General features: G+C 43.1%; 2 protein-coding genes across 4 annotated transcripts in view; one reads left to right on the top strand and one right to left on the bottom strand.

Annotated features, from left to right (window-relative positions):
• Positions 1-245: 245 nt before the first annotated feature.
• Positions 246-5,940, bottom strand: LOC112263076 (serine/threonine-protein phosphatase 6 catalytic subunit). Of its 2 annotated transcripts, none has more exons than XM_024439066.2 (7): positions 5,786-5,940; positions 5,069-5,164; positions 4,870-4,935; positions 3,252-3,393; positions 3,027-3,106; positions 2,664-2,873; positions 246-1,151 (listed from the first exon to the last, which is right to left on the bottom strand). In XM_024439066.2, the coding sequence occupies exons 1-7, from the start codon at positions 5,858-5,860 to the stop codon at positions 903-905; spliced, it is 918 nt and encodes a 305-aa protein (XP_024294834.1). In that variant the 5' UTR covers positions 5,861-5,940; the 3' UTR covers positions 246-902. The 2 variants fall into 2 exon arrangements, with proteins under 2 accessions (XP_024294834.1, XP_042150811.1); XM_042294877.1 differs by having other exon boundaries at positions 5,725-5,810.
• Positions 5,941-6,667: 727 nt separating this feature from the next.
• LOC112263075 (multiple epidermal growth factor-like domains protein 9) overlaps positions 6,668-25,657 on the top strand; it is a 36,065-nt gene continuing 17,075 nt past the window's right edge. The window contains exons 1-2 of one of the 2 annotated variants that reach the window (XM_024439065.2): positions 6,668-7,372; positions 19,405-19,603. In XM_024439065.2, the coding sequence (XP_024294833.1) occupies positions 6,820-7,372; positions 19,405-19,603 (752 nt within the window). In that variant the 5' untranslated portion in view covers positions 6,668-6,819. The remainder of the gene's footprint in view (positions 7,373-19,404; positions 19,604-25,657) is intronic. The other variant, XM_024439064.2, reaches the window with a different exon arrangement.

Raw genomic sequence — 25,657 nt, 5'->3', positions numbered from 1 at the left:
AATGTCCATGATTTTGGAATGAGATGTTCGACAAGCACGTGTCCACAAACTTTTGACCATGTAGGGTATTTCCTTGTATTTACTGATTAACAGTAATAGCAGAATCTCTCATTTTGATAATTTCCATATTAACTAGCTCATCCTGTATCACAGTCAGTTCACACAAGTAACCACAGCTAGGCTTACTGCTCTCATAGGCCTGCCCATCTTTAGATCAGTGGTCTTCATCTTAAGATGTGCTTCCCTCAATTATCAGGCTTATAGCTTTATTATAATACTACATTACAAGAGAACTAAGTGCATGAATAAATTCTCATTAAACATATTTCTGAACAAAAACAATATTGCTCATATGTGCTGTTTCAGATTTGAGTGATTTATATATATCTACACGATAAACAAAATTCAATAAATAGAAATTACAAAAATAAAATGAAACATCTGAGAAATAACATATTCTATAGGCTGAATGGGTTGCAAATAGACCCAAGTCAAACTGAAACTGAAACAAGTCAAACAAACTGACTTCTTCCTGTAAAGTGGCTAAAAGTGATCCTGTTTCACTTCATGTATTCTTATTGTGAACTACCAGAATGAATTTAATCTAACATGCCATGCGTTAGATAAAAAAACATAAAATATTGACACTGCTATCACCTAAAATATAGTGGTATTACTTGATATGGTACTTCTGTGTCAATGCATGTGGGTTGGTACACAGAGCTACAGCAGACACAAAAACATGCAGTACGTATATAACGTACACACTATAATAAAATAGGAATGACAAAATCAGTGGTGTCACTTCAACAAGAGTTGTTGTCGCTCCTCTGCATGTGATGCATTAGAAATGTGGTGTTTGATAACAGTGCGGTGGAAGCTGATGATCGTTAGTGCAGTGTTTACAGGAAGTATGGTGTCGTTGTTCTGGGTGGAATGACTCTCTCTGAGTCGGGCACTGCCCGGAACAGCTTGGGCTCCCTCGTATTGGTGTCTTTGAAGACCATGATGGAGGCAATGTTGCCGCAGCGATAGCAGTAGTTAGGAGCCGACCAGACTGTGACCAGCTTCTCATCAAACATGAACTTGTAACCCTCATGGACTAACTGGTGTGCCCGACAGATCAACTTCAAGTTGTTGATGTGAGCAAACTGCACATTGAGGGATAATTAATGAAAAAAGAAAGACAGTGAGATAAATGTGAATGTGAGAAAAAAAACATTCCTATTACCCATTTCATGTACAGTACCAGTCAAAAGTTTAGACACACCTACTCATTCAAGGGTTTTTCTTAATTTTTACTATTTTCTACATTGTAGAATAATAGTGAAGACATCAAAACTATGAAAAAACACAAATGGAATCATATAGTAACCAGAAAGTGTTAAACAAAACAAAATATATTTTATATTTGAGATTCTTCAAAGTAGCCACTCTTTGCCTGGATGACAGCTTTGCACACTCTTGGCATTCTCTCAACCAGCTTCATGAGGTAGTCACCTGGAATGCATTTCAATTAACAGGTGTGCCTTGTTAAAATCATTTGTGGAATTTCTTTCCTTCTTAATGCGTTTGAGCCAATCAATTATGTTGTGACAAGGTAGGGGTGGTATACAGAAAGATTGCTTATTTGAGCTATTTTACCAAATAGGGCTAAGAGAAATGACAGTCCATCATTACTTTAAGACATGAAGGTCAGTCAACCCAGAAAATGTCAAGAACTTTGAACGTTTCTTCAAGTGCAGTCGCAAAAACCACCAAGCGCTATGATGAAACTGACTCTCATGAGGACCGCCACAGGAAACGAAGACCCAGAGTTACCTCTGCTGCAGAGGATAAGTTAATTAGCGATAAGTGCACCTCTAACTGTAGCCCAAATAAATGCTTCACAGGGTTCAAGTAACAGACACATTTCAACATCAACTGTTCAGAGAAGACTGCGTGAATCAGGCCTTCATGGTCAAATTGCTGCAAAGAATCCACTACTAAAGGACACCAATAAGAAGAAGAGACATGCTTGGGCCAAGAAACACGAGCAATGGACATTAGACCGGTGGAAATCTGTCCTTTGGTCTGATGAGTCCAATTTAAGATTTTTTGGTTCCAACAGTCGTGGATTTGTGAGACGCAGAGTAGGTGAAGGGATGATCTTGGCATGTGTGGATCCCACCATGAAGCATGGAGGAGGAGGTGTGATGGTGCTTTTCTGGTAACACGGTCAGTGATTTATTTAGAATTCAAGGCACACTTAACCAGCATGGCTACCACGGCATTCTGCAGCGATACGCCATCCCATCTGGTTTGCGCTTAGTGGGACTATCATTTGTTTTTCAACAGGACAATGACCCAACACACATCCAGGCTGTGTAAGGGCTATTTGACCAAGAAGGAGAGTAATGGAGTGTTGCATAAGATGACCTGGCCTCCACAATCACCCGACCTCAACCCAATTAAGATGGTTTGGGATGAGTTGGACTGCAGAGTGAAGGAAAAGCAGCCAGAAAGTGCTCAGCATATGTGGGAACTCCTTCATGACTGTTGGAAAAACATTCCAGATGAAGCTGTTAGTAAAAATAAAGAAAAACCTTTGAATGAGTAGGTGTATCCAAACTTTTTACTGGTACTGTATGTCTATTACCGTGTGAAATTGACAATGTACTCACCTCATTGGTGACCTTTGCACCAAACAGCCACCCAGCTCCCCTGGGGCTGATGGCCCAGGTGTCCACATCCTCGGGGTCTGACCACACAAGGTCACAGAATGCTCCCTTGTGGGGGATCTCTTGGTTACGCTCAATGGTTCTGATTTGGTCCAGGGTCTTTATGTCCGGGGAGAGGCCCCCATGAACACACAGAATCTGCTCATCCATCAGCTGGCACAACAACAAAAACAAAGCACAGCATTAGAATGCTGAGTAACTGAGACAGTAGAAAATATCTTCCTGTTGGCTTGATATGCTAAAATTGTGCCATGGGGGCTGTTAATGCAGGAAATCAGAAATACAAAGCAATAGAGTTACACTCACCGCTGCAACTGTTAACATATCAAATACTTTGGTACAGTAGCGCCAGGCATTTGCATTTCCATATTTGGTTTGGCATTCATCTGAAAGGCAACAGAGACCAGGAAAATCCCATTTATAACTAGAGCACCTGGAGTCAAGGGTTTGCAATGTGCATCAATTACAAATGTGTTAATACAACATTTGGTTGGGTTGGATTTGGTGACTTAATGATGAAGAAAATCTCACCATAAAATCCATATACTTGGGTTATCTGCCTGCTTTCGTGGTTTCCTCTTAAAAGTGTGATGCGGTCAGGCCATTTCGCTTTTAACACCAGCAGGTATGTGAGCGTCTCCAAGCTGTAATATCCCCGGTCAACAAAATCACCCTGCAGAGAATCAAATACACAGAATCCTGATGGGTACATTATTGATGGACGTTGTAAACAAGGTGAAACATAAGGCAACGGTGTGGCTCAGTTCATAGAGCATGGCGCTTGCAATGCCAGGGTTGTGGGTTCGATTCCCATGGGGGGACCAGTGGGGAAAAAGTACACTCACTACTGTAAGTCACTAAAATGTAACAGCAAACATGTTGTCCCCCACGAATGATGCAGCATCTGACTAACACATTTCAGTTAATTACTATAGCTTGGGCCGATCAGTAATTTTGTAAAGGCCGGATCTTTATGGCAAGACGCATCATTCACCCACATTTCGTCAAAATTGGCCCAGCTGTCTGAGATATCGCATGTGATTTAAAGCCAATTTATGCTTGATCCCAAAATATGGTCAGAGGCGTCGTGTGACACAATTGCGGAGCCTCCAGAGGCATGCAGAAGCAAAAATGAGTTTCGTACTGTATTGCCATGTGACTCTAAAATGTTGTAACAATGCAGAGTGCTCTGAATAGCTCCGCATTGACATGATTGGTTGACCGTAGGTGAGGTCCTGTATAAACACAAAGTCACTTCCTTTACAACTTCCTTTGGGTCACAGCACATTCGGGTGTGGAAGGGAATTAAATTGTAGACCTGTTAGACAAAAGAGCTTTGAAACAAGATATAATTGATATTAATGTTCCACTAGGTAGAGGTGAGGCCAAATGTAGGATCAGAGCCATTTTGATAGATGTGTGGCAGAAGAGATGGGACTCTGAGCCCAAGGGCTGGCATTTATATGCCCTTCAAAGAATTGTTGTGGATCAAGATTCAAAGGTCAGATTAGGAAGGAAGAAGTGCCGTTTGCTCGATTGCGCTTAGGACATTGCACATTGAACTCGCCATTACATCTGGTTGGCAAGCATGTGAATGGTTTGTGTCTGGAGTGTATGGTGGATTAAACCGTGGAGCATGTGTTGTTATATTGTTGTAAGTGTGTTGAAGAGAAGGAAATATTGAAGTGTTGGGTCAATGAGGTTCGACAGGGTTGGGGGGGTTTGGAAGGGATTTGGGGGATGGTCTATCAAAAGTTAGTAGGGCTCGTTTTTATTTTCTCAGAAGTACTGAGTTAGGTAGGAGGATTTAGAAATGTTGTAAACCGTGATTGACCACACACTAAAGCAAAGTAGGTGGCTGGCATGCACCTTCACATTTGTTTCATAGAAGAAGAAGAAGGCAACATCCTTCACAACAGCTCTGCACTGCTCTGCAAAGCACAAGTAGTATGAATGCGTTGACTTCTGCAGAGGCTGTATCACGTAAGTGCTGCACGGCCAATGCAGACGTCAAATTGTCCATGTAGCGCCTTTAACTTATGAACAGACGGACAGAGAAAGATCCAGTCCCCTCCTCGATTTCATCATGGGGGAGCAACAATAACATAAATGGAGTGGACGAGGGGATAATAGTTGAGTTTATACCCACCATGAAAATATAGTTTGTGTCTGGGACTTGTCCTCCGGTTCTGAAGAGTTCACACAGATCATAAAACTGATTGAATGAAGAAACAACCAAGTTAACTTCAGAATTACTGGAAAATAAAGAATGCAAAGAAATAGAATATAAGAAAACAAATATTTAGCAATGATGCTCTATGGCTGTGAAGGTCAATGAAGTAGCCTACCTGCCCGTGTATATCCCCACACACTGTCACTGGGGTGGACACAGGTTGGACATTGGATTCCTCTAGCAATAGGTCACATACATAGTCACATAACCTCTGAGGAAAAAAAACACATACACCTTTAGAATAAGGAGGAGTCTGATGTGATGTGCGATGTAATGCCCAAGCAATGATTTAATGAATGAATGTCATAATAGCAACATCCATAAACTAGTGACAACTAAGCTCCTGAGTGGCACAGGGGTCTAAGGCATTGCATCTCTGTGCTAGAGGAGTCACTACAGACCCTGGTTCGATTCCAAACTGTATCACAACGGCTGTGATTTGGAGTCCCATAGGGCAGCGCACAATTGGCCCAGCGTCGTTAGGGTTTATAAAGGATAGGCCGTCTATTGGGGAAGGCCGTCATTGTAAATAAGAATTTGTTCTTAACTGACTTGCCTGGTTACATCAAATAAATAAAAGCTACTGTAAATGGCACATTTTATATCATACCAATAATTGTGTCAAGCACGATGAACAATCATTGAATTCAAATTCTTGGGTATAATGGCATCACAGTCTGAATGTGTGATTTTAGGTCAGTTTAGATGGTCTATGATTTAGAAGTAATAGCCATTTTGCCATTGTTTAGGTCTGATAAGTAGGCTACTTACTATACGTGCTGCTCATCGGGCTTATTTCAGTGATCGCCATTGCGAAGGCAGTGATTCTCACCTTGAGGTTGTTTTCAGGTAAATATTTACACTGCTTGGCAATCTCCTCGTATTTATCCAGGTCCAGTGGCGCCATTGTATCAGCTGTTCGCTAAAATGTTTCTACCCTACTCAGCCTACGTGTTTGGTTCAGTCTAGCGGATTTAATGAATAATTTGCGTTGTGCTGCCATCTGCTGTGTGGGTTATGCACTACTTTGGCCTTAGATTGTATAGGCTCCAGATCTCCGGACAATGTATATTGTGGGCTCTTTAAGGATTGTCTAATCATATAATCAAATGCTTAATTATTCAGTGTAACAGATCTGTTTCTTTGATCTTGAACTTGTTGGGCAGCTCATGTCACTGCTGATGAATGACTGTAGACGACAGGTGTTTAGGCCTATAGCCACATAGTGGAGCTCGCACACAGTAGAAACAATGGGTGATTAGGCGACAGCGCGCACATATCCTACAGCGTAGGCATAATAAACATATCCCCATCTTTTTTTCTCGAGTCTAGGCCTAAAGTCCTGGATAGCTTACTTTTTCAGCGTGTTGCTGCTTATAGGGGGTACATCGATTAAAGAGGGGCATATGCTATTTCATGAATAGCCAAGGCCTAATGTCCCATAATCGAATGGATGTAATGTCTAGTCTAGGCTATAATCATAAAATAACCTAATTTTAGATTATTTATATTTGTTTTAAAGTGTGTCAAATGAAAAATCAAACATATTTCTCATTGCACTCATCGCGCACTGGCTCGCGATTACGCATTGAACCAATCAAATGCCTTTGCGATGGAAAAACAAACGCGCCTAACCATACCACGAGACTTCCCCTCAATGCCCTCATTGGCTGAAGGGAATGACAATCCAAAGCGTTTCCTTTCATTGCGCTGGGCTAGGTTGAACTGAAAGTGAAGTCAAGAAGCTGCGGGTAGTTCGGTTCGCAATCACTGGGTAGCAATTGCGAACAGCATAGGCTAGTCCATTCAGGGAAAGGTCTGAGACAGACCATTACTAAGGCTTTACATGGAGAGCTGAAATTGAATATGAGGTTAACGGCCTTAATGATGTACATATCCCCGGCTTTGCTATTTATTTTGTATATTGGATTTTCTGATGCTGCACCTCGCATCAACTCCTACAATGCGTCCCCTATCTCGAGGAAGCCTCGCTCAGCATCCGAGAGCTTGGAGCAGCTCTACACCACCTTGCCCAATCGTTTACCTGAGGACAGGTTTGTTCTCGGCCTAGTAACTGGGCTCACGCCGTCGCCCACAATTGTCTCCGCCAGAGCGACCAGCAAAACGATACAGGTCTCCACGGTTCCTGTCTCGCCAACCGCAACCACAATTCAGCCACCGACAACGGACCCTATAACCCCAAAGCCAAGCATAGAAATGATTTCAACTCCTATACAACAAATAATGGCGTTGAGCTCCAGAACATCAAATTCAAGCAAAAGATCCACTGATGCGCGATCAGTTTTTCCTCCAGAAAAAACGCTGCAGACCATGGTCTCCATGGTTTCTCAGCGGACGACAAATGATGCGTGGTCTTCAGATAACATCGATGCAAAGATTACCTCCGACAATAGTCAAGGTGAGCCTATGTTGGCGCTTAGATGTGATAAGAATACATATCTAATGTTCCAAGGCGCATCAATTGTTATGTTATATTGTGTTGTGTATAGAATACCCTCTGCCACACCTCCACAATGGATACACCTCATTAGACTGATAGCCTATATGGAATTTTACTCTCTGACCTTTAATCACCTCACACATTCAATTATGTTTGCAGAAATGTCCATTTTCATGCAAAAAAAGAATAATAATCTATTAACATGTAACCAAAGGCACAACCAAAACGTCCGCAGTATGTCTTTTGACGCAGAGCGCAGGCAGGCGAAGAAACTGAGATTGTAGAAACAATAGATCGTAGACCTCAAACCATGGACGGCTTTCTCCTTGCAAAATGATCAGTCATAACTAAATTATCCATATGAATTAGGACATATCGGTTCCAGAGTAATATTACTATAGGCTACGTTTGGCGTTCCCATAGATGGTGGGGCCTTTATTAGGTAGGCTATGTATGTGACATGCGTAAGTGTGTCAGATATTATGTTGATTGCATGGGAGGGGGAAGGGGGAGGAGGGTGTTTATCCCTTGTTTTTATTCATCCATCCACACAGACTTCTCCATGTCTGCATATAATTGCCACCATGATAAGGTTTATTTTTCCTACAAGCAGACAACACGTGTCCGTTTGGACAGTGGTTTGATCCCCGTGGCCTTTGTGTCTATTTAACATCCTTAGACCGATGGGGGACAGGGGAATGTTACGCCACATCCAATCAAAATGAGCAGACCAAGACATGAATAAACCAGCACTGTTATAACCTTAGCGGATTATGTTGTCTCCCACCTCCCTGTCTCTGGCCCCGCTGTTTTGCGCTTGAAGTATTGCATGAAGATAAACGTTCCGACAGTCCCCTCCAATGTAGAGATTGGGGTGAGCAACACTTGAAAGTCTACACACCCCTTCCACATTCTTCACATTTTACTGCCTTAAAATGTAATCTAAAAAGGGATTAAATGCGACCCCCCCACCCCACCCCATAGATGTACACTTCCTAATCCACATTTTCAAAAAGAAAGAACAATTATTTAAAAATGTCCTAATTACTAAGAAATACCAAATTAGAATATATTGATTGCAGCTGTGAATCATTTTGAAAAAGATTCTACCAACCTAGCACAACTTTTAGGGAAACTTCTTTTTTTTAAGCAGATTTAAAATCAGGATGGAGACCTGACCATTCAGGTAAACTCACCACCTCTTGGAAATCCATTCTGGAATTGCCCCACTCTATCCTTGGGTTAGGTTTTCAGATTTTCAGAAGACTGGGTGGATTTTCTTTTGATCCTAACAAACCTGATCCTTTCATATTTCTTTTGATCCTAACAAACTCCCCAGTCCTTTCCGGTGACAAGCCTACCCATAACATGATGCTCACACCACAATACTTGAAAATACAAAGACATCAACAACATGGATTACAGGCAACATCCGCATCGAGCTAAAGGCTAGAGCTGACGCTTTCAAGGCGCGGGACACTAATCTGGATGCTTATAAGAATGCCCACAGATGAACCATTAAACAGGCAAAGCATCAATTCAGGACTTAGATTGAATCCTACTACACCGGCTCTGACACTCTTCAGATGTGGCAGGGCTTGAAAAATACTACGGACTACAAAGGGAAACCCAGCCGCAAATGCCGAGTGACGCGAGCCTACCATACGAGCTAAATGCCTTTTATGCTCGCTTCGAGGCAAGAAACACTGAAGCATGCATGAGAGCACCAGCTGTTCTGGACGACTGTGTGATCACGCTCTCTGTAGCCCATATGAGCAAGACCTTTAAACAGGTCAACATTCACAAAGACGCAGAGCCAGACGGATTACCAGGACGTGTACTCAAAGCATGCCCTGACCAACTGGCAAGTGTCTTCACTGACATTTTCAACTTTCCCTGCCTGAGTCTGTAATACCTACATGTTTCAAACAAACCACCATAGTCCCTGTGCCCACTAAGCTAAGGACCCTGGGACTAAACACCTCCCTCTACAACTGGATCCTGGACTTCCTGACGGGCCGCCCCCCAGGTGGTAAGGGTTGGCAACAAAACATCTGCCACGCTGATGATCAATACTGGGGACCCTCAGGGGTGCGTGCTTAGTCCCATCCTGCACTCCCTGTTCACCCATCACTGCGTGGCCAAGCACAACTCAAACACTATCATTAAGTTTGCTGATGAAACAACAGTGGTAGGCCTGATCACCGACAACGATGAGACGGGAGATGGTCAGAGACCTGGTTGTGTGGTGCTAGGACAACAACCTCTCCCTCAATATGAGCAACACAAAGGAGTTGAACGTGGACTATACGAAAAGGAAGGCCGAACAAGCCCCCATTAACATTGACGGGGCTGAAGTGGAGTGGGTCAAGAGTTTCAAGTTCCTTGCTGTCCACATCTACAGCAACACCATCGAGAGCATCCTGACCGGTTGCATCACCTCCTGGTATGGAAACTGCTTGGCATCTGACTGTAAGGCGCATACGGCCCAGTACATCACTGGGGCCAAGCTTCCAGACATCCAGGACCTACAGTTGAAGTCGGAAGTTTACATACACCTTAGCCAAATACATTTAAATGAAGTTTTTTACAATTCCTGACATTTAATCCTAGTAAAAATCCCCTTACTTAGGTCAGTTAGGATCACCACTTTATTTTAAGAATGTGAAATGTCACAATAATAGTAGAGTGATTTATTTCAGCTTTTATTTCTTTCATCGCATTCCCAGTGGGTCAGAAGTTTACATACACTCAATTAGTATTGTAGCGTTGCCTTTAAATTGTTTAACTTGGGTCAAACATTTTGGGTAGTCTTCCACAAGCTTCCCACAATAAGTTGGGTGAATTGTGTCCCATTCCTTCTGACAGAGCTGGTATAACTGAGTCAGGTTTGTAGGCCTCCTTCGTTTTTGATTTATTTTATCATTATTTTTCACTTTAGTTTACTTAGTAAATATTTTCTTAACTATTTCTTGAACTGCATTGTTGGTTAAGGGCTTGTAAGTAAACATTTCACGGTAAGGTTGTACCTGTTGTATTTGATTTGAACATTGTATTCATTCCACATTACTGGCCTGTATGAAACTGAAAGGAAGGAAGCTTGTGTTAAAAAATCCCCTCCAAATCATCCATTCTGTTTGCAACAAGGCCGTTAAGTAAAGCTTATTACATGGTCTACGCAGACGGGAGATTCACAGTGTTGCAATGCTTTTTTTTTGTCACAAAAGGGGCGGCTTCTTGTAATACGCATCACCTATTGTGAAATGGTAGAACCTGCTGTAGCCAACTAGCTAGCCATGTGTTTTTTTTCCATGACCAAAACATGATGACTTCAACGCTAGGCCAACCCTCCCCGGGGAATGAACCCATGTCTGTAATCACACCTCCAGCATTGCAATATAGTGCCTTAGACCACTGCACCACTCGGGAGGCCAGGGCATATTTTTCTATTATAAATCTGACTATTTCACATGCAGATGTGGGAAAATGAATCATAATGCGCAGAAGAAGGAAGGAGGTGGGCAGAGCCAAGCGTGAGCTAGCGAGATGGTATTGGCGTGTTCTAGTATGTACAGTGCCTTCAGGAAATATTCATACCCATTGACGTATTCCACATTATGTTGTGTTACAACCTTAATTCAAAATGTATTAAATATACATTTCTGAACACGTCGTGCATCTACATTTACATTTAAATGTGTCTACTATGTCCACATTGTGTCCATTCCCGCGCAATATTCAAATGCCAGTATGCGTTCTACAATGGTGGAATAGGCAAAATATGATAATAACAAAACAGCTTATGGCAGTAGCTACCAACTGTAGCTAAGTAGCCAGCTAACCTCTGTAGCTAGCCAGCAAGCTAATATAGCAAGCAACGTCGCCCACTGTATGCGCTTTTGGTAGCCTGATTGCACCCAGACTGAGGAGAAATCCGCACACAATGCACCCTGACCACAGACAGATCTGAACACAATCAGACCACAAAGCGACTTTTGTCTTTTCAATGCGAGATTCGTATTCTGATAGCAGAAGTCGCATGTAAGTGTCAAGTGTGAACACGACCATTGGAACGTTCTAGCATGTACAGTGCCTTCAGAAAGTATTCATAGCACTTGAGTTATTCCACATTTGTTGTGTTACAGCCTGAATTCAAAATGTATAAAATATTTTTTCTCACTTATCTACACACGATACCCCTTTTAATGACAAAGTGAAAACATGTTTTTAGACATTTTTGCAAATTTATTGAAAATTATATCCAGAAATATCTCATTTGCATAAGTAACAAAGTCACTTGTGGTCTGATTGTGTTCAGAACTGTCTGACCACTTCAGGAGGTGGTCAGGGTGAACCACAGGAGGCTGATGAGGGGAGGACGGCTCATAATAATGGTCGGAACGGCACAAATGGAATGGCATCAAACACCTGGAAACCATGTGTTTGATGTATTTGATACCATTCCACTTATTCCACTCCAGTTATTAACACAAGCACACTCTATCCAATTAAGGTGCCACCAACCTCCTGTGATTTGCACATTCTTTAAAAAATTCATTAAGCTCTGTCAAGTTGGTTGCTGTTCATTGCTAGACAGTCAATTTCAAGTCTTGCCATAGATTTTTAAACCGATTTAAGTCAAAACTATAACTAGGCCACTCAGGAACATTTAATGTGGTCTTGGTAAGCAACTCCAGCAGTAGAGGCTGGTGTGAGGAGCTATAGGAGGACGGGCTCATAGTAATGGCTGAAATGGAATAAATAGAATGGTATCAAACACATGGAAAATAAAATATGACTCCGTTCCATTTATTCCATTTCAGTCATTACAATGAGCCCGTCCTCTTATAGCTCCTCCCACCAGCCTCCACTGAACTGTAGTGTCTATTTGGCCTTATGTTTTGGGTTATTGTCTTGCTGAAAGGTGAATTCATCTCCCAGTGTCTGGTGGAAAGCAGACTGAATCAGGTTTTCTTCTAGGATTTTTCCTGTACTTAGCACCATTCGGTTTATTTTTTTATCCTAAAAACCTCCTTAAAGATTACAAGCATACCCATAACATAATGCAGCCACCACTATACTTGAAAATGAAGAGTGGTACTAAGTAATGTGTTCTATTGGATTTGCCCCAAACATAATACTTTGTATTCAGGACAAAACGTTAATTGCTTTGCCACATTTTTGTCAGCATTACTTTAGTGCCTTGTTGCAAACAGGATGCATGTTTTGGAATATTTTTATTCTGTACAGGCTTCCTTTTCACTCTGCCAGCTAGGTTAGTATTGCTGAGAACTACAATGTTGTTGATCCATTCTCAGTTTTCTCCTTTCACAGCCATTCAATGTTAAAGTCACTATTGGCCTCATGGTGAAATCCCTGAGCGGTTTGATTCCTTTTTGTAACCGAGTTAGGGAGGACACCTGTATCTTTGTAGTGACTGGGTGTATTCATACATATCCCCACCGCAACCACAGGCAGGTTCAACACACCTATGTTTGTTGTTGTTGTTGAATGCTGTCGAACGCCGAAACTGAAACCTGAACTATAGACCTCGGTTTAAAAGCTGACAGTGTTTTTATATACTGTTATTTTATTTTGAATCCTGCGACTGTGTTGGGATCAATTGCTGTGAGTGCTGCTATCTGTCCCGGGGTCCTGCGAGATTCTGTATGGGGGAGAGACCCGAAAGCCCAGCTAGCCTAGCTGGCTCGGCGGTTCTCAAATGGAGGCCGCTATTGAACATTTCCAGCATTGCAGGAGCTGTGTTTACTTTGCTTTGTTCCGGAAGAATGTGGACCACGCTGACTTTCAATGTAGCAACTGCTTGCGGAGAAGGACTACAGGAGTGAAGTAGCTACTCTTAGCAATTAAGTAGCAAACCTACATAAGCTACTGGGGAACCCACGCCCACCTACTTTTTATTTTTCTTCCACCCCAGTAGCTGGATGCCGCTCTGGTCTGCTGGAAGTTTCGCCACCACAGCCGACTGGCCGTTGCAAGGCAGGGTTCCATCCCCGAAGGGGTCTCCCCCTCCCCAGGAGAATGGAGCTGATCTTGACCCAACCAACCAGCCATGGAGAAACGTCACTCGCCGTGGAAGTCGAAGAAGGTGACCTCTGACAACGGGGGTCTCCATGGAGATGTTGAGCCTGGAACTAACACAGACCAGAAACAGCTTTGCCGCCCTGGATCCAGAGGTTCCGGTGCCTTCGACCTTGGTGGCTTCCCAATCAAGATCGTCTTCGTCCTCGGCTCTGTCTCCCTCTCCGGTGGCTTCTATCTCTGGTTCAGATCCTCGGAGCTCCCAGTCTCACCAGACTGTGAGGCTACCTGAGAGACCGGCCCATTCAACATCACCAACTGTCATCATAGGCAGCTCTGTGGTGAAAAACATCTCAGTCCCCAAGGCAAAAACCCTGTTCTACACAGGAGCACGAGAACAGGACATAACAAGGCTGCTTCCGACTGTTCTACCACAGATGCAGGGAGCTGACACTGTCGTAGTCCATGTGGGGTCAAACGACATCAGGAGGGCTAGCTCAGAACATTTGAAAATTGTTTCTTTAAAATGATTTTAGCATTAAAATACTACAAAAAAACGGATTACGGATTACACATCTGGTTAAAAGACTACTGTAGCTCTGCTGGAGTCACTTTTATTAACACCTTCTGGAAACAGAAGATACTCTACCAATATGACAGAGTCCATCCAAATCATCTTGGCTCCTGGACTCTGTCCATGCATTTCAATGCTGCGTTGAAACAATGACTGGTAAATGATCCAAGACCAGCTCAGTTAATCCCTACCATTGTGACAATGAGTCGTCATAATGCGGCATCAAATGTACATGATCTTCGGGGCATTGGCAAACACAAATGTAGGTAATTTAATTTATGTACCCTTAATTGCACCGAATACATCTGTTTATCCTACTGCTATTGTAAGCAGTAATCATGAGCCTATAAACCAGAGGTACACTGTTAGCACTGAGGCGGTGTGCAATATTAGGAAGATCACTTTATGCAGCTCACCCTGCGCTATCAGCTCCAATGTAAATAACATGAGTAAGTCTACCTCTGATAAGCTTCCCAGTAAAGCAACCTAGAAAAGTGCTAAAAGTAGCCATATTAACATATGTAGCCTAAGAAACAAGGTCCATGAAGTCAATAACTTGCTTGTAACAGATGACATTCATATTCCGCCTATCTCTGAAACTCACTTAGATTATACCTTTGATACAGTGGTAGCAATACATGGTTATAACATCTACTGAAAAGACAGAAATGCCAACGGAGGCGGTGTTGCGGTCTACAGTCGTGGCCAAAAGTTTTGAGAAAGACACAAATATACATTTTCAAAGTCTGCTGCCTCAGTTTGTGTGATGGCAATTTGCATATACTCCAGAATGTTATGAAAAGTGATCAGATTAATTGCAAAGTCCCTCTTTGCCATGCAAATGAACTGAATCCCCCAAAAATATTTCCACTGCATTTCAGCCCTGCCGCAAAAGGACCCGCTGACATCATGTCAGTGATTCTCTCGTTAACACAGGTGTGGGTGTTGACGAGGACAAGACTGGAGATCACTCTGTCATGCTGATGGAGTTCGAATAACAGACTGGAAGCTTCAAAATGAGGGTGGTGCTTGTAATCATTGTTCTTCCTCTGTCAACCATGGTTACCTGCAAGGAAACACGTGCCGCCATCATTGCTTTGCACAAAAGGGCTTCACAGGCAAGGATATTGCTGCCAGTAAGATTGCACCTAAATCATCCATTTATCGGATCATCAAGAACTTCAAAGAGAGCGGTTAAATTGCTGTGAAGAAGGCTTCAGGGCGCCCAAGAAAGTCCAGCAAGCGCCAGGACCGTCTCCTAAAGTTGATTCAGCTGCGGGATCGGGGCACCACCAGTACAGAGCTTGCTCAGGAATGGCAGCAGGCAGGTGTGAGTTCATCTGTATGCGCAGCGAGGAGAAGACTTTTGGAGGATGGCCTGGTGTCAAGAAGGGCAGCAAAGAAGCCACTTCTCTCCAGGAAAAATATCAGGGACAGACTGATATTCTGAAAAAGGTACAGGGATGCTGAGGACTGGGGTAAAGTCATTGTTTTGGGGCATCCGGTTGTTTGGGGCATCCAGAAAAAAGCTTGTCCGGAGAAGACAAGGTGAGCGCTACCATCAGTCCTGTATCATGCCAACAGTAAAGCATCCTGAGACCATTCATGCATGGGGTTGCTTCTCAGCCAAGGGAGTGGGCTCACTCACAATTTTGCCTAAGAACACAGCCATGAATAAAGAATGGTACCAACACATCCTCCGAGAGCAACTTCTCCCAACCATCCAGGAACAGTTTGGTGCCGAACAATGCCTTTTCCAGCATGATGGAGCACCTTGCCATAAGGCAAAAGTGATAAATAAGTGGCTCGGGGAACAAAACATCGATATTTTGGGTCCATGGCCAGGAAACTCCCCAGACCTTAATCCCATTGAGAACTTGTGGTCAATCCTCAAGAGGCGGGTGGACAAACAAGCAACCCACAAATTCTGACAAACTCCAATCATTGATTATGCAAGAATGGGCTGCCATCAGTCAGGATGTGGTCCAGAGGTTAATTGACAGCATGCCAGGGCTGATTAGAGAGGTCTTGAAAAAGAAGGGTCAACACTGCAAATATTGACTCTTTGCATCAACTTAATGTAATTGTCAATAAAAGCCTTTGACACTTAAGAAATGCTTGTAATTATACTTCAGTATTCCATAGTAACATCTGACAAAAATATCTAAAGACACTGAAGCAGCAAACTTTGTGGAAATTAATATTTGTGTCATTCTCAAAACTTTTGGCCACGGCTGTATATTCAGAACCACATTCCTGTAAAGCTTACGATCTAATGTTACATACTGTTGAAGTAATATGGCTACAGGTTCACCTGCCTCACCTAAAGCCCATTCTTGTGGGAAGCTGCTATAGTCCACCAAGTGCTAACAGTCAGTATCTGGATAATATGTGTGAAATGCTTGATAATGTATGTCATATCAACAGAGAAGTATATTTTCTGGGTGATTTAAATATCAAGCTGCCCACTCAGGAAAAAAACTTCAAACTGTAACCAGTGCCTGCAACCTGGATCATGTCAGTCAACCTACCAGGGTAGTTACAAACAGCACAGGAATTACATCATCAATCTATTGATCACATCTTTACTAACGCTGCAGATATTTGCTTTAAAGCAGTATCCAAATCCATAGGATGTAGTGATCACAATATAATAGCCATATCTAGGAAAACCAAAGTTCCAAATGCTGGGCCTAATATAGTGTATAATGTAGTGATTTTGTAGTGATGCATATGTTGATGATGTAAAGAATATTTGCTGGTCTGTGGTGTGTAATGAGGAGCAAACAGATGATGCACTTGACACATTTATGAAACTACTTATTCCAGTTACTAATAGGCACGCGACCATTAGGAAAATTACTGTAAACACTGTTAAATCCCCTTGGATTGATGAAGAATTGAAAAATTGTATGGTTGAGAGGGACGAGGCAAAAGGTATGGAAGTTAAGTCTGGCAGCCCAACTGATTGGCAAACGTACTGCAAATTAAGAAATCATGTGACTAAACTAAATAAAAATACTACACTATGAAACAAAGAAATTATATAAAGAATGATAGTAAAAATCTTTGGGGCACCTTAAATTACATTTTGGGGGAAAAAAAGCCAACTCGGCTCATTCATTACAAAGCCCACTGATATTGCAAACTACTTTAATGACTTTCATTGGCACGATAAGCCAACTTAGGGATGACATGCCAGCAACAAACGCTGACACTACACATCCAAGTATATCGGACCAAATTATGAAAGACAAGAATTGTACTTTTGAATTCCATAAAGCCAGTGTGGAAGAGGTGAAACAATTATTGTTGTCTATCAACAATGATAATTAATAATGTAATCATGCTCCAAGGGATATTCATTGTTTTTTTTAAACACATCTACCAATAGGTGCCCTTCTTTGCAAGGTATTGGAAAACCTCCCTGGTCTTTGTGGTTGAATCTATGTTTGAAATTCACTGCTCAACTGAGGGACCTTACAATTACTTGTATCTGTTTTGTACAGAGATGAGGTAGTCATTCAAAAATCATTGTAAAACACTATTGCACACAGAGTGAATCCATGCAACTTATTATGTAACTTGTTAAGCACATTTTTAGTCCTGAACTTATTTAGGCTTGAAATAAAAGGGCATTAATACTTATTGACTCAAGACAAGTCAGCTTTTAATTTTTAATTAATTTGAATTGAGATCAAATGTTTCAACTGCGAAAAAAAAAATGTATGCCAAAATCCATCTTTCTCTCACTGCCGGCCACTGGGCTTCCTCTCGTCACCATATTTCTTGGTAAGGGGAAATTTGTATTTGTTATTTATTTAACTAGGCAAGTCAGTTAAGAACAAATTATTATTTTCAATGATGGCCTAGGAACAGTGGGTTAACTGCCTTGTTCAGGGGCAGAATGACAGATTTTTACCTTGTCAGCTCAGGGATTCAATCTTGCAAAATTTGGGTTACGAGTCCAACGCTCTAACCACGAGGCTACCTGCCGCCCCTCTAAAAGTGCCAACTGGATGCTTCAAGTTTATACACCTGGTGAAACATCTGGCTCATTGTTCGATCTGTGCAACGTCTTAGCAATGGAAGGCGACTCTTCCTTGCCTTCCCAAAATCCCACTCCACCCATGTGCACGCACGTAGATCAGTGGAGTGAAGCTTGTAGTAGCCTTAATACTGCAAGACAATAGGCCAATAAGTGTCTTTGGCATAACTTAAAAACTACAGGTTTGGGTCAAATCTAATACAACAGAGTGGAACCTTGTGCGTTCGTACGCCCAATCGAGCAAGATTGGCAGCTACACGGCCCAGGATCTCACACAGTCTGAGGGGTTGTGCAGGGAAGATGGCTTCATTGAACAAATACAAAGCTGACAGTGCTCTCCAGGCTTGCATAACCATGCCCTTTCACTGTTACATAAAGCTGGAACAATGGCCAGAGATGGAGAGCGCTGATCTGAGGACGCTACTGTTGCAGAAAATGACATTAAATCCCCTCTAATGGCTATGCCGATGTCTGAGAAGACAGCACAACAATGTGTTCGGAACGTTTAGAGCAGTAATGTTGGACAAAAGTTACTATGTTAAGGTCAAACCCTTCCTATCTCACTGCACTGAAACATACAGTACTGTGCTAATAGTCAACACAGCACAATACCATATTGGATCATAGGACACACTGTTTTACTTCAACACCCATTTGTTTCAATTTCAACCTCTACATAGACTTCAAGGACAAGCAACCTTGTCAACACACTGGATTTTCAACTGTTCGTTTGCTCTAGTCATGTGCATAATATGACACACATTCAGCAATTAACATTATTCCTCAAACCTTTCATTTTTTGTTCTCAGCTTTCAATGTACAGTATTGTATAATGGTTTACGGTATGACAGAGTGCAGCCGCCCTGCCTCCCCCAGCCTCCCACACCATTCTTGTAAATTAGGCTGTGTGAGTAGCAGCAACTGGTCTCCTCTCCTGTAAGAACAGCCCACATGTGCTCAACAGCACACCAATTGCAGCCCGGTATTTCCTATGCATGTCATGAGGCAGTTTTTACTATTTCACATTTGTCCCACGGGAAGAAACGCAATAGTCTCATGCATCAACAGTCGGTCTCTATTCTACCTCCTCATTTTCTGCGCCCCCCTCCATCTCTCTCTTGGAAACAGACTGGAGAGCGGTGGAAGGAATACTCGGACTCCATGCTCATCATACCTGAGCTCAAATAAATAATACATGCCCACACGGCAGTGTCTACACGGTCATCCAGATCTGACACTTCTCATAGTATGTGTGTGTGTACAGAATATCCTAGTGGTGCCATATCATAACAATCTCCCCCTCTCTCTTCCTCTCTGTCCCTGCAGAGTCTCTGTGTAACTGCAGCAGCGAGGGTGTTCTAGACGTGGATGACTGTGACAAGAAGACAGGCCAGTGTGTCTGCATGTCAGGGTACACAGGGCTGCTGTGTGAGGACTGTGAGGAAGGACACTTCACCAATGGCACCACCAGCTGCATAGCCTGCGGCTGTGACTCCTACGGCGCTGTCAACCACCTATGTGACAGGTAAGAGCACTTGCTTCCTCTGTGCACTAATGGCACTGGAAATGAAACACTATACATTCAGTAGAGCGTACCACCTACCAAACCAGAATCAATTCAGATTTTTTTTGGTCCCTATCTACTGCATCTTTGGCGAAAGCTCAGGGAGATGTAGTTTTAGAAATCACAATGTATAAAAACTGCTTGAATGACTGATTTAGCAGACACTGTTGTGCATAAAAGATACAGCTCTGAAATATACATGAACTTATCACACAAGATGTTGTAGAGTTAGAGCAGCTTCAAATCTCTAGTGTTTATGATATACTGGAGCCATCTTGTGGAGTCATTATCTTCCTGGTCTTGTTCAGCAGCCTGGCCGACCAGGCCACCATCCCCCTGGCCTTTGTAGCGAGAGACAGTTGGTTCGCCAGACCTCGGTTGGTTCTCATATCCTGAGCTAAACAACACACAGCCTCAGATACAGCCTTACAGTGTCAGAAAGTGTGACTTGGAGAGAGGCAGCTTGTTTGGCTTAGGAACACGCTAAAAATAGCTGTCGTATTTTGGTTTCTGAACCATTGAAAGGAATGTGTCTGGTCAGAAAGCTGAGTGAACATCCTTGTGATGTTTCTAATGCCCAGTGGCTGTGAATCAACTGTCAACATACAGCAAGCAGGTAGATAACATAGAGTTTGTTTTATTGTGCCAAATTAAGTTTATGACAAACATTTTGTACATTCATGTAGGAATATACATGGGGCTCAAGCTGTAGGATTCAAATTCAGGGAGAAAACTTAATTTACCACAAAAATGGAATGAGTAGAGTATAGATCCATTGAGGAGCAGGTGAAGGGGCAGCTAGGCCAGGGGTTTATTCTGAGGGCAGGAGCGTATGGGGCTAGCCCTGCCCTCACGCAGTAACACTAGCCCACATAATATGATCCTGCTCAGACAGTCTGAGCCTACCCAGTGCTAACCCAGCTAGCGTAGTGGTGGTCTAACCCAGGCGAGGCCAGCTCTCTCCCAGTGGGTAAGCACTGTGATTTACACAGATTAGCTGGCTCCCAGACCCCCCAGCCTCCCTCATGCTTTAGAGCAGGGCTGCCCAACCCTCTTCCTGGAGATCTACCATCCTGTGGGTTTTCAGTCCAACCCTAATTTAGCATATCTGATTCAGCTAGTTAAGGTCCTGTTGAGCACCTAATTAGTAGAATCAGGTATGTTAAATTAGGGTTGGACTGAAAACCCACAGGATGGTAGATCTCCAGGAAGAGGGTTGGGCAGCCCTGCTTTAGAGGATGCCTCTCATTTACTGATGGACACTCCAGCCTTTCGTATTACAGTCATATTCATCTTTTACTTTGCCATTTGGCATTCTATCACATTTGCTATTGGAACTCTGTGTGTCTGTGTGTTTCGTTTAGGTCTATTTAATTGCATGGCCAGGAACAGAGAGCTTGGATTAAACTAATCACCTACTGGTTCCAGATCACAGCATAATACCGATCTGTTCCAGCCTGGAACCTGGGAGAGGACCAGGAAGTCATTGGCTTGCAGACGTCTGGATCAGAGCTGCCTGCCTGGGATTTCAACTTGAGCTCTTTGTTCTTCACATTTCCTCAAGGACATGAACTGACCGGATCTAGGTTAAGCATGAGCATATACCTGATCTGTATAGTGCCATAGTCTTAAAGTATAGCCACAGTTCTCTTCAGACAAACATGGTAAATCCATTGAAGGTTGATGAGGTATTCGTTGTAGTTGAAGCTCAATATGAGATGTACTGTTTCGGTTTCAGTTGTCGTCGCTTTTTATCTTGCATAGGAAGGATGTGCTCCTCTTGGTAGCAGCTCTACATTGCTATAATAATATGCTTGGTTCCCAGCCTACTAGACCACGTTGGTAGGAAGTTGCTACTTTTTCATTCACTCATCTGTAAGAAGCTATGTCTTACTGTGTCCCGCTGTGCTCTTTACCAAACTAGATCCACAGGGGACCAACAACAAACCGGGAAATAGATCCTTGGCCACAGGGCCCATCAGTCAAAACAAAAGCTACCGAACTGTGAGCTTGTCTCAGAGCCTTCCGTTGATAATTTGTTTTCAGGCGTGATGATTAGTGATCATGACTTGACCTGTGCCTATTCGGCTGATAGTTCATGACAATATGCTCATACACTATGTGTACATATACAGATGGCAGACTGCAGGAGGTGAACCTGGCCAGTCTCGTCTTGAGCCATTTTCTAAATCACGATCTGCGTTAACAACCTCAACACATGAAGGTGATTTGACGCTAATCCTCAGCCTAACAGGATAGGTTTTGCACCCGTTCGTACTCCTGACGCCCTCCTGTAGTCTGCTTCATCTAGGGCCTCAATACTAAATAATAAAGAGTGCAGCATTGGAAACAGTGCCGACTGCACTTTCTGTCTCTCTGTGTAGGCTGGGGGGCTTGATGAACAGATACCGCTGCACAGAGACTGATAGTCTGATAGAAATGGGACTAATCTCAAGCCTGTGGGAAAAACAATCTGTTGCTAAGAGACAGTAGCATGACATAGTAGGAGGCTTCATGTTACTGTATCTTAGCAACTAAATTAATGATTGTATTCTGATATGATGTGGTACTGCTCTATAAACCACTACCATGATTTAGCTCCACAGTTATGTCAATATACTACCAAAAACAATTATGTTCTAGCTCAAATTACTTCCTTTCGCCATAAATGTTATATCAATAGTTTATTTGGGCCAATCCTTAGGGGCACTGTTTTTAAAGTTGCACATTTATTTTTCACCCTCGTCCTCTATGGAATGGAAACACAGTCTGTAATGAAATATTGATTTGGGGCAGTTATTTCCGCCTAGTCTCACTCTCTAATACAGTAGCCGAAGCAAATTTGAATAATACTTTTTTATGTTTGCATATTTCTTGTCAGGAAGGAATTGAGAGATTGCGAGCCATTTGTATGATTATGAAAACACGCCTTGGAGTAAATGTGTTTTGGCTGCTTTAATTTCTTTATTTTAGGATATTTAGTTGAAAAAGCACTCTCTTTTCAAGGATTCCGGCGCACACCTCTGCCTTTTCATGCAAGTTTGATTGGACATTACTGGGGCAATCAATGGGAACCCGGGGAGATCCCTCTCAATATCCTCCCTTCCCTTTGATGGGGTCATGTCATCATGAACCAGTTTAGCAGAACACTGTGGGGGGAGCCGTAGTGCATTGATGTCCTTATCTCACACCTGAAATGAACTGTTACTGTTTTCTCCAGAGCGACATGTTAGCCTCTTGATCTAGTGGTGCATGCAGTTGGCTCCGGAGTGCAGGAAGTAGGTTGGTGCATTGGAATCCAAACGTCACAGGACTCTCCTGGTATATGTTACACCAGCACAGTTGGGTGCCTTCTCTGACGGGGAGGAAGAACGAAGAGGATAGTGCTGTGTAGTAAGAGCCCTAGTGACAGGCCACTGCAGGCGACCAACCCAACACTCACATTAGCAGGTGGCAGCATCCCATGCTGTATTAGAGGCAAGGACTCAATGGGGAGGCTTTGTTGCTCTAATGGCTGGAGTGCGGTGCAGTGGCCATGTCTGCCAGCACATTGTGCCAGGCTTTACTCTGAGCTGAGTTACATAACTGGCTCAATGTATGATCCTGAGCCAGGGGTGCTCTGGAATGGATCACAACTCTTGGCCCTTGATGTTAAACATTCTCTCTCTGAAGATCTGACAGTGTGCCCTGACTCTAAAACATGCTTAGTGTAGAACAGTGTGTGTCTTTCTTGACTGGCGACCATTCTCCCCCCGCATTGTGTGTATGAGAACACAGACTGCATTTCTGACTTCTGCTGTTTCCCTGTGGTTAAAGAGGATGCAGTCAGCACAGATATGTGCTCAGTCTATTGTGATTCCCCAGTCATGCGCAAGCAACTTATGGCCGGCATCGCCATGGCAGCAGCAGAACAGCCGAACAGCCTGGTTGCCATGTAATACTGACCTAGTTAATATGCGTCTGTAACACGGAACAGAGTGGCTGGGCTACGCAGCCTGAAGCCCAATGAAAACACACCAAAACAAGCCCCTCCTCCACCTAGTGACACTATGTGGGTGGTAGTTTGAACGTTTCATTGTGGCTCAATAGATACCACCACAGATGGGGGCTTCTAGGGTGTCATCACAGGTTGGTTTTGGGTGGTGATAACAGTCGGGGAATTGGGCCACCAAGGATGAGATCAGTGCTGTCGTACAATACTGTTTACGTCTCGCTGAAAACACATTCAACTATGAGATTGTCTCACCATCTGCTCCCTTTGGCCAGAAAAGAAAAGCTTCTTACATCAGAGAGACTGAATTACTGACAGTGACACTGGGAACCTGCCTCCAAATTTCTTGTCTGTTTTTTTTAACCAAATAAGCTACCATTCTGGCAACTTTCCCAAAATCCACAGGTTTTCCAGAAATCATGGTTGGAGAATTCCGGATTTCGTGCTTATTCCCTCCTGATTCCAGGAGTCTTTCAAATGTGATTTCTGAAAAACCTGACAAAGTGACAGGAATTTTGCAACCATAGGAACAGAAAAGAGCTCTTACTTCTCTACTGCGTCACATTCCTATGGCTCCCTCTCCAAGTCTACTGCTACTGTAGCTTTCTCCTCTCCGCCTCCAATCCCATGGAGTCATATGATGGTGTATTTTTGTCCTTTGGGGGGGTTCATGGTTTTTTGAATGTGTGTCTCTGTCTGTGTTCCTTCCGAGCTGCTTAAAGCCTTGTTCGTCCCATCAGGTTACACACAGTCCACTCAGCATTACCGTCAACATAACATTTTCATCAATAGCAGTGTTTTAATTAGGCTTCATTTGAATAAGGCCCAGGCACTCAAGGGAAGGCATTAAGGCAACTGCTCTGTCACTTCTTGGGCTTGGTTGTTATTGGCTTGTTGTAGTCCACAGATCTATTCGGTTGATCTTTTGGGTGAAAGGGAGTGATCAGGCGTGACTCATCGCGTTGTGTTTTTCCTTTGAGACTCGGGGATCAGCACACAGGACGATTTGGAATCAGAGCGCGCGTGTGTAGCCTATAGTGTAGCCCCCCACCCCAGTGTCTCATGTGCTGTATAATTCAATATATGCTTCAGCTTGAATGTTTCGCAGGCTGGCCACACAGCAGTATGTGGAATATGCAGGTGAAATGCAATGGAGTATGTTGGCGTTAGGACAGAACACATTAGCGAATGAAATAAGTGATGTTCAAATCTCGACGGTGTGCTAAAGAGCTCAAGTTGAATTGGATTTATGTGGGCTCTAGCAAGACTGGATAATCAAATAGAAAGCACCCTCTAGTTCCAGCTGCCAGCAATCATACGCATCATCAGCAGCAGCAGCAGCAGCACACTAACTCATTGTTTAGTTTTAGCCCGCCATTTTATTACCTCAGAGATTTACATAGACAAACAGTTGACAAACTGTGTTGATTCTTCCCTTTCATTTTGTAATCATTGATTACTTTCATCTCCTTCCAAAAGGCATTGTACTGTAATCAAAACTACAGTGAATTCTCTGTAAAAATTGTACTTTAAATCAAAACCGCAGGGAATTCTCTGTAATGAATGACTTGCCTGTTTTTTTTAAATTATAGGCCAACACTGCAGATCCTCACAGTACCATTCAGGGTTAGTTATGAGCTGCATGTCAGTCCACGATGACCAGAGACAACTGGGTGTAAATGAGTTATTGCTCGAGACAGATCTTTCTTAAACCCCTTCTCTTCAGGCATAGCTGCTCTTTCTACCCAGCAAGAGAGAGGGCTACGCAGGAGGGGGTTTGTCCTTTTGTGTCTTGCTGAGAGCCCTTGAGAGGTGCTGAATGCTTGAAGAGGATCCCACAGGTACCCTGACCCATTCCCTCCTCAAGGTCACTGTCTAATAGAGTATATGAGGGGAAAGCCTGGCAGAAAGAGGCCCTGTGAGGCTGAGCATTATCATGGCTGGCCTGTAGGCTGTGGGATCCAGGCAGGCTCCCAGTCTCCAGCCTTGGACCAGATGTTCCTAGAGTGCTCCAGTCTGGTCCA

The sequence above is a fragment of the Oncorhynchus tshawytscha genome, linkage group LG12, assembly GCF_018296145.1.
Source record: "Oncorhynchus tshawytscha isolate Ot180627B linkage group LG12, Otsh_v2.0, whole genome shotgun sequence".
NCBI lineage: Eukaryota > Metazoa > Chordata > Actinopteri > Salmoniformes > Salmonidae > Oncorhynchus > Oncorhynchus tshawytscha.
The sequence above is the reverse complement of the archived record's forward strand: the minus strand, read 5'-3'. Positions and strand labels throughout refer to the sequence as shown.